The 9376-nt window shown below is 37.0% G+C and overlaps 1 protein-coding gene across 1 annotated transcript in view; it reads left to right on the forward strand.

The window, feature by feature from the left end:
- The window catches only part of HCRTR2 (hypocretin receptor 2), a 108143-nt gene extending 99576 nt beyond the window's left edge, over positions 1–8567 (forward strand). Inside the window, exons 5-8 of the mRNA XM_044237777.1 lie at positions 477–697; positions 3762–3883; positions 6000–6225; positions 8513–8567. Of these exons, the coding sequence (XP_044093712.1) occupies positions 477–697; positions 3762–3883; positions 6000–6225; positions 8513–8567 (624 nt within the window). The remainder of the gene's footprint in view (positions 1–476; positions 698–3761; positions 3884–5999; positions 6226–8512) is intronic.
- The last annotated feature ends 809 nt before the right edge of the window (positions 8568–9376 follow it).

A 9376-nucleotide genomic window follows, 5' to 3' on the forward strand; every position in this document is an offset into this window, starting at 1 on the left:
CCCACTACCTCCAGGCAATCGTTTTACTATCTCTCTGATTTTACCTTTTCTAAGATGTCATATTGTTGTAGCCATTATGTTATGTAGTCTTCTCGTTTGGCTTTTTTTACTGAGTAATATGCATTTAAGTTAACTATTTTTCCTGGCTTCATATCTCATTTCTCTCTTTGACACTGAATAATATTCCATTGTCTGGATGTACAACTTCTCTTTCATAAATCTTTTCCATTTGTAGCTCTCTTTAGACCTTGACAAAAATGGGATTTCAACTTCCTTCCCCTCCAAACTCCTTTTCAGTACTCAACTGTATTACTCTAGAACATACTCCACTCAGCAGACATTCTTGGGGAAACAGGTTCTCAAGCTTCCCCATGCCACAGGCGTTCAGAACACTCTCCTTCCTGTATCTTCTAGTTGCTTCTCCGAAGTGGAACTTCCCTGAGTCAGGTGGCAATAAAGGTCTCTGCTCCCTTTAGATCCCTGGAACATCATCTGTAGTTCAGAGAAAGTGGAAGCCCCTGCAGCCTGCTTCACAGCCTCGAGGGCCAGGACAGCAGACCAAGTCCAGGATTAGCGCTGTGGCCGCTGAAATAAAGCAGATCCGAGCCAGACGGAAAACAGCCCGGATGCTAATGGTTGTGCTTTTGGTGTTTGCAATTTGCTATCTACCAATTAGCATCCTCAACGTGCTCAAGAGGTAAAGTTCATCTATTATTTGAAAATAAAGTGGCTGTCATTTCTTGGTTCTTAGTGAAGAAGTTTTTTGTCTTTTTTTTTTTAATTTTTTATTCTTTTTTTTCTTTTTCCTTCTTAAGCCAGAGAAAAATCTAAGCCCTTTGCCTAGATAGTGTCAGGCCAGATAACTCATTGTGTTGTGCCTAACAGGTAACTGGGACAGCCTTTTAGAGTGCGGCAGACCCTACATACTCTTTTCAGTGGAAGTTCTCTGTTGAATGGCAGACACAAAACAGATGTTCCCCTGACATCTTCAAGCTAATTGCTGAGCCTTAGATGGAGAAAAAGTTCTAATGCAAAAATAAATAAATAAATAAACAAAAAACCCAGAAGCCAAAAGCAAAACAAAACAAACGAAAAAAACTCATTTACAGCTTGAAGTTCTGTTTTGATCAGAACAAATGGGATTTTCTAAAGCTTTGTTCTCATACATAGGGAATTATGACACAATTCTATCTAAAAGATAAAAAAAAAATAGAGATTTTTTTTTAGTATTCTAGTTATACTAATTAGTATATTAATTATACTAATTATATTTAAAGGGTATTTTTTCAGAAGGAAAATAAATGTTTAGGGGAAGGGGGAAAAAAAGAGCATTTGTGAGTGCACACACACGCACACACACACAAATGGAATCAGGGCTCATACTTCGTTTTGAATCTTTAAATACAGAAAACAAAGCCATTTCCTCAAGTCACTGAATCAAGAGCTCAGGATGACTATTAATAAAAATTAGCATGTAACTTTTCAGTGAGAGAAAATGTGTTATTTGTTAGGCTGCAGATACAGTGTTAAGTTAAAACAATGGACCGACAGGAACAGCCAATGCAGGGGCTGTGGTATACATGAACTTCACAGCCAGCCAACTTTATTGGGAATTATCATAACTGTTGCAAACAGACAGGCCCCAAGGTAATAGTAATTTTGTTTATAATAGGCTTCGAACTTAAACTAGGATTGCTCCTCTCACTTTTCCCTGATTCAGAGTCAATATCATATTCCTCCCAGCTGGAGACTCTGGAGAGCAGCAGCTTTGGCCAGAGTTACACACTAAAGGTGGTATAACCAGCTGCAAAGATTTCTCATTCTTCTTGGCCCTTGTTTCTGATTGCTAAATAAGTCTTCCAATGGAAAATGAACTTTTGTTTAGTAGTATTGTTTAGTACAGATGCAGTCTTAAAGGCATGAGATTTTCAGCAGCATGGGGCCTTGAGAAAGGTACTGGCTCACAAGAAACTAGTAAGCTACTTTGCCCTCCATAGCTCTTCATAATTTCAGTCTTATTTTTCTTGATTACAGAAATCCCGTACGAATTTACTCTGTTCTTGGGCTAGATGCTGTTTTCTATTCTTAAGAACCTTTTAACCGTGCTATGATACTGAATGATTTTCTCCTTTTTTTTTTTTTAACTCTTTGTACTTTTATGGTACTCAGTCTAAATTCAACAAAAGTCAGATTTACTGCTCTCTGGACTGCTCTCTGGGATTCCCTGCATCTCGCCACTTGGATGGGTTCTTACCTAGTTCCAAATATCTACTTGTCTGTAATAGCTCTCTTCTTTTTAAGTTAAAGACCTCCCTTTCCAATGAAAATAAATGGCTAGGAAGAAAGTCTACGTTAAAATATTTTCAGTTTTTTGAGCATTCTGCTCTTTTCCACAAGACTTGAGAAAAATTTGAGAAAAACACTCCTTTTCTTCAAATGCTTACCTCTTTGTTTGCCCTTGTAGGTTATGCTTGTATTTCCTTTCTCTTACCAAGACATCCCTAAACTCTTCCTTAAAACAATTTTTTGCCTGACTAGTTAAAACCAGCTTCTTTAAAGCAATTCTGGTTTGTCTAGGATTTCAAAGATATATTATGCTAGAGGGTCAGAACATACCATTAATTCCATTTGTCCAGGTTATTCCACTCCATATCATATTGTTGTAAAACTCCAGTACTCCACAGAGGATCACTTCATTCCAGAAATGCATTTCTATCATGGGCACCGTCATGTAATCAAATTATACAATCAATGGTGCAGGATCGTGCAGGAAATGTGTTATCATCTTCAGCCTGTAAAATTTATTGAGTAGTTAGTTACCAGCTACTTGATATTGGCTAGTGGATTGAATTTGAAAGATGAGATATTTCTGAGCATGGAACACATCTTAAAAATGATGTTTAAGGGTAAAATAATGAAATATTTTTCAGAGTTTAAAATAATAAATAAAAATACTAAAACTCATGTATTTTAAAGAAGTTACCAGAATTTTGCCTACAGAAAACTAGTTTCCCTCTGACTGTAAGGAAGTCCCAGAATTCAAATTTCAAGAAGGCTGGGAAAATGGTAGTTGAAAAAAAAATGTGATACTTTGATCAGTGCACAAAGGGCAGGTAGGAAGAAAGACTCAAAGACTGCAGTTTAGGAGGCCTTTTTTTTTTTTAAGATTTTTTATTTACTTTATTTGACAGACAGAGATCACAAGTAGGCAGAGAGGCAGGCAGAGAGAGAGGGAGGAGGAAACAGGCTCCCCGCTGAGCAGAGAGCCCGATGCGGGGCTCGATCCCAGGACCCCGGGACCATGACCTGAGCCAAAGGCAGAGGCCTTAACCCACTGAGCCACCCAGGTGCCCCTAGGAGGCCTTTTAAATGACACACAAAATGGAGTAGTAACAAACATTGTTCAGTTGTATTTAGAAACGAAACAAAAGAAGGGACATAGATATATATTTGACTTCTGTTCTCTTACTCACCAGAAATAGTATTGCATTTGTTGTTTAAAGGAAAGAGAGATCATTCCTGCTTGATTTTGCCTTTGACTTGCTAATTGTGCCATGGAGATTTTGTTCAGGTACCAACATTTTTCTAAACCCAATATGGCACCATAAACCAGAGCCTGTTGCAGAGGAGGACAGGAGTTAATTAGGCAGCTTCCTTCAAGGGCTGCATTCACCCAGGAATTTTATTATTTGAAATGTACTTTTCAAAATCACACTGGATTTCCAGTGATTGTTTTTTGTTTTGTTTTATTTTTCCCACAGAGTATTTGGGATGTTTACCCACACAGAAGACAGAGAGACTGTATATGCCTGGTTTACATTTTCACACTGGCTTGTATATGCCAATAGTGCTGCGAACCCAATTATTTATAATTTTCTCAGTGGTGAGTTTTCAACTGTTCCTTCCATGTAAGCCACAATCCTTACCAAGGATGAGGGATTAATGACCAGAAGGTTTTGAACACTCTTGAAATGTGTGAAGAGCTTAATTGCTCTACAATGAGATTTTTTCCCCCCAGATCTAATTTGACTTGAGGTTTTGCCCTTATGAGAGGGAGCACATGTTACCTAACTCATCAGAGAAAATCATCTAAAGCATTTTCCCACCAAATTTAAAAGAAATATTGAGTAGGAGGAAAGTGAAAATTGTGAGAATTGAAAAACACAGAATCCTGTTTGCCATACATTAAATTTATAATTTACCAACATGTAAAATAATTTTATCTGAAAGCACTACAGACTTGCTATATTATTTCCTTTGCCAACACTGAGACTGCCTCACTGAGATTGAATTGAAACCCTTCCACTTTTGGGTATTTTTCTACATTTACATTTCTCTTGTGAGTAACATCTCTTGGGGTTATCTCAAGATTTCTCACTGACCACAAAAAATGACTTTACTTCTAAATAACATCCAAGCTAAATGACACACACAGACATACATCTGTAACTGATTTAATCTTTCTCGGTGTATGAAACCAATGTAATTGTAAAAATCATTTAACTAGTTGTTTTATTTACAAACATTTTGCCTGACTGACCTTTAGAACTGTGTTTTAATTAACTACATCTGTACACTGTCTTCTTCTCTTTCTGTTTTCTCTTTCTCTTTCTGGCTCTTTCTGTTTCATTGCTATCTCCAAATATATGATAATTTTTGCAATTAATTTTACTGTGTACTTAATAAAGTATGTGTATTTTCCAACTTCATCTTTGGCCTTGTAGGTTATATGGGTTATTTTTTAAAAAGGGAAGAAGAAGGAGAAGAAGAAGACAAATGACCAGTTAATTAGATTTTTTAAAATAATTTTCATTGTTTTTTCCTCAATCATGGCGTATATACCCTATATATAAATATGTATAAACCTGCTTTATTTCACCTTTCAGAGACTCAGGTGATATATATGTGGGGTTTGTTTTGTATTGAATTGCCCCTTTTCTTGCCTTCCCCTACCACACCCAGCACCTGTCTCTAGAATAAAGATGGCATTAGATTGGAGATAACCAGAGACAACTCACTGCTCATGTACTAGGTTTGAGGGGTCGAGGGACCATGTGGAACTGTGGCTTTGGAAGCAATGAAGAAGCTGTTGCCTTGGGATTAGAGATGACTAAAGCCCTGAGCCTTGCACTAAGCAGATCAAACTTCCTAGAAAGTTACAGGGAGAAGTGTTTGGAGTCAAGGCCACAAGTTAAAGTGCACTTGTGGGGTGGGTTAAGGCAGGGAAGGTGGCTGGAACCTGTGGAGACCTGAGATGTGCCTGCAATTGTCCAAGTCCCTTGAACATTCACTTCTCATGTAATTACTCAGTCACCTGCTTTGGTGATAGAAGCTCAGAGAAGAGAAATGATGATTCCCCATCCTGTTCATTTATCCTTAAAAAGGTGACTGTTTCTTTTTCATACTTCTCCAATTTCAAGTCAGTGATTTAAAGGCAAGAAATAACTTCTAAAGTAGGTAATTTTTTTCTTCTGTTTTGTTTTGTTCTGCCTCATGCAGATTATGAAACTTTAAGAAATTTTCTGTATATGTTAAGATTTTTTTTCTAGATTCTTTGTTGAACTGAGTGTGTCAGTAGACCAGTTTCTTCAGAGTCCAGTGCAGGGGTAATTTTTGCGCTGTCATGGCTATATACAACACAGGTTTCATCATTTTTGAAATTATTAAATATCTCTGGACATCCTACTAATGATCAGTTTCTTTACAACTATCTGTAAAAACCCACAATCACAAATGGTTTGACTCTAAAGAAAAGAAACCAACTCCAAACATCACACATGAAAATCAGTTACATTATTTTATGGAAATACCTTATTGTGTCAAGAGTCTACCAAACTTCCAGTAACCCAATTTCCTCTTCCTATTTCCCCGTTTTTGCAAACTGTTGTACCTCATTGTTGGTTTGGCTCAAGGGAGCTACTGGGTTATATCCTATTCATGATTTGTTGAACCCTATTTATGTGTAATTCTTTTTCCTTTCATTCTCCCTGGTTTGCCAGGAAAGTTTCGAGAGGAATTTAAAGCTGCGTTTTCTTGCTGCTGCCTTGGAGTTCATCATCGCCAGGAGGACCGGCTTACCCGGGGCCGAACGAGCACAGAGAGCCGGAAGTCTCTGACCACCCAGATCAGCAACTTTGACAACATATCAAAACTCTCAGAGCAAGTTGTACTCACCAGCATAAGCACACTCCCAGCAGCCAACGGAGCAGGGCCACTTCAAAGCTGGTAGAATTTTCATTCATAGGACAGGGATATCTGGGTAAAACTATTCTTTTTTAAAAAATCTCTGTACACACAAACTTTACTATCCTAATGATTTGAAGCTAAAATTACTTTGTGGAAATTTTTAAAACAATTTCCTTTCTTTCTTTCTTTCTTTTTTTCTTTCCTTCTTTCTCTTTTTAATCTATTACTCTATGGAAATAAAAAGAAAAGTCAGTTGAAAATAATTTCTCAACTTTTGATTTAAACATGTTAGAAGTTTGACTTTCAACTGAATTTTAGGCTATTCACTTTTAGCTTTATGTATTATAATTTGTGTCAATTAAATGTTTGCATTTTTTTAATTCTAATTTTTATTTTACTCTCTCACTTTCAGCTTGGTTGCAAAAAATTACCAAGAGTAATCCAATGATTTTCTTTTAAAAGAAGTAGCAATTACTAACTCTGAATTAGCAACAGACAGGTTAGCTGATTTCATAGTTTTAAAAAAATTACAAAAGACTGTCATTATGATGTGACATCTGAGAGAATATTTATATATAAAATAGCATATTATATTAGATAATCAAAAGCTATCTTTCAAAACTATTCAAAAATATTTACTATTAAACTTTAATTTCCATTCATTTGATCACCCATTTACACAATTTCCTCAGGTTTGTAACCTTACCGTTGCTCACATTTCTCATCTCAACATATGGCCAGTAAGACTGTATTAACATAACAATTTTGGAGTAACTACAAATACTAACAATCTCCATCTCTAAGAAAAGACTTCGATATTTGAGAATATGGTAGAATTCTTTTATGGGTAGAACCCATAAAAATGTCACAGTTGGCCTTGCTGGATTAAATTAAGAATGCAATTTACAAAGAAAAGGAGTAGTGGACTACTATGTCACATATGGGGACAGTTACTACTGTCATGGAGATGTGATGATAAATATTTGCATTTATTTGAACTTCATAAACATTAATCAAATACAAGCACCCACTGTGCTAGGTGCTGGAGAATGAGGTAGGGACGGATGTACACGTGCCTTCACAAGAGCTCTCAGTTACTGAGGGACACATGTTGATAGAGTTTACAGGACAGCAAAGCATTCTGGGGGGCAGATTCAAACGTGGGTGGAGCAGTGAAGCAACCAACAGGGGATATGAGCAGGAAAGTTGTCCTGTTTTGTTTCTGATTCATTACAGTGACATGGTTGATGTCAGCAAATTCCATGCAGGCCTGCAGGTGGTTAGGAGGGAAGTGCTAGCTCCTGACTCACACACAAAGGACTAGCTGCTTGGCATACTTTGTACAAGTGTGAGAGCTGTGATCCAAAGCACTGAGTATTTCCACCTTGTTCCCTCCTCAAAATGCTTCTAATTCAAATATTCACTTGAAAACTGAATTGAAAGTAAGAGATGTTCATGAAAGTTGCTCTTCTTCTCGCATGACAGCAACAGGTGTCCTTATTTTTATTGAAACAAAAGATGTGGAGCATACTATTTAAGGAAGATTTTTACAGACCCTAAAAATTATCTCATTCATTGCCTGCTCTTTTCCAACCCATCACTTTCCAAAAGAAAACACAAGCAAATTGTCCACAAGTCATTTTCCTGTTTTAAAATTGGGGGCTACCTTGTGCTTTTTTCCTACTCAAAGCAAAAAACAACCCTCACAGACAAGGTTTATTGAAGTTATCTTGCTAATTATCAGAAAGATAATGACAAAAGCAAAGTGTTATAACTCTCTCCTCCTTTCCCCTGTACCTTTGAGAACTTTCTTGTTAATGCTGCATGAGAGGAGTGTTGTAATATTCAGAATGTGAGGGGAGCTAACATCTTAAACAGTTTGAGGATCCCTTACCTAATACTGATAATATGCCTCAATGCCTAAGTAGTATCAGAGAAAAAGAGCTGAATTATAGACTGTAATATAGTCTAGTTCTTTTATCACTTAAGGAGAGAGATTGAAGGACAGAGAGAAAGAGAAAGAGGCTCAGAGAGGCAGTCATACTGTTAAGAACAGACTCAGAAGTCAAGATGCCTTTGCTCTAAATGATAGATTCTCAAAATGCATTTTCTGAACCATCAACATCAGCCTCACCTAAGAGATTACTAGACATGCGATCTCAGATCTGCTGAATCAGAAACTTTGGGGGTGGCACTCAGGACTCTGTGTCTTAACAAACCCTACAGGTTTTCCCCAAAACATCTGGAAATTTGAGAACCCCTGCTCCAAATAACCACCTGGCACCTGCTAATTAGCCCACGCAAAATTAAGTATTTTACTGCACAGGTATCTGCCACAGGGACCATTGTCATCACTCCTGTCAACTTGGTTGGAGGTCTGAAAGAAGAGCCTGAGTATGAATGTGGAACATCACTCAGTGTCATCTTACTCAAAGAGATAGTGGTTTATGAACCAGTTGTTCTGCATGAACAGCACTGTGAGAGAAGACTGGTTTTAAAGCACTTGTGTACTTTTACGGATACCTGGATGACTTGAGTTTCTAACTAAAACTTTTAAAACTCCAATTTTACTTACACTGACTAAAAGCTAAGTCTTGTGGGAGCAGATAGTTTCTAAGAATGATCATTGCCTGGAAGGAAAACAAACACACACCAGTACTTGCAAGAAACCGTGTTGATGGAATAGATTGGATGCATTGCTTTCAACATGTGAAATCTGGAGCCCTTCTGAGAGGTCTGGATGGAGTATGGTTACCTTCCTAGGACAAGTGGTAAAGAAAGAGTTGTCTCCAAAGCCTGCCAATCTTATGGAGCAAAGCGTCAATTTCTCACCTCATTATGTGTTAATAACACAAATGAGAGACTTCTTACGAAAAGAATGTGTTGCAACTGTTTTATTCTCGACATAGAATATGCATCTGTTTTGCTATATTTTAAAGATTTAATGTAAAATGTCACTAGCATTACTGAAATTTTGTTATCAATAAGGGTGAGATCATTTTTTTGAATAGAGAATCCATTTGAACTTCATTATTTCTGAATTTCTCTAAACCCATGAACACTTTGATATTCTAATTCATTCATTCTTGGCAAAAGATGACTCCTAGTTTTTGAGGAAAATGACTTAAATGTTCCAAGGCTTGGATCATTTCCTTGATATCAAATAACTGTTACAAATCATTGATGAATT

The sequence above is a fragment of the Neovison vison genome, chromosome 1, assembly GCF_020171115.1.
Source record: "Neovison vison isolate M4711 chromosome 1, ASM_NN_V1, whole genome shotgun sequence".
In the NCBI taxonomy this organism is placed as follows: Eukaryota; Metazoa; Chordata; class Mammalia; order Carnivora; family Mustelidae; genus Neogale; species Neogale vison.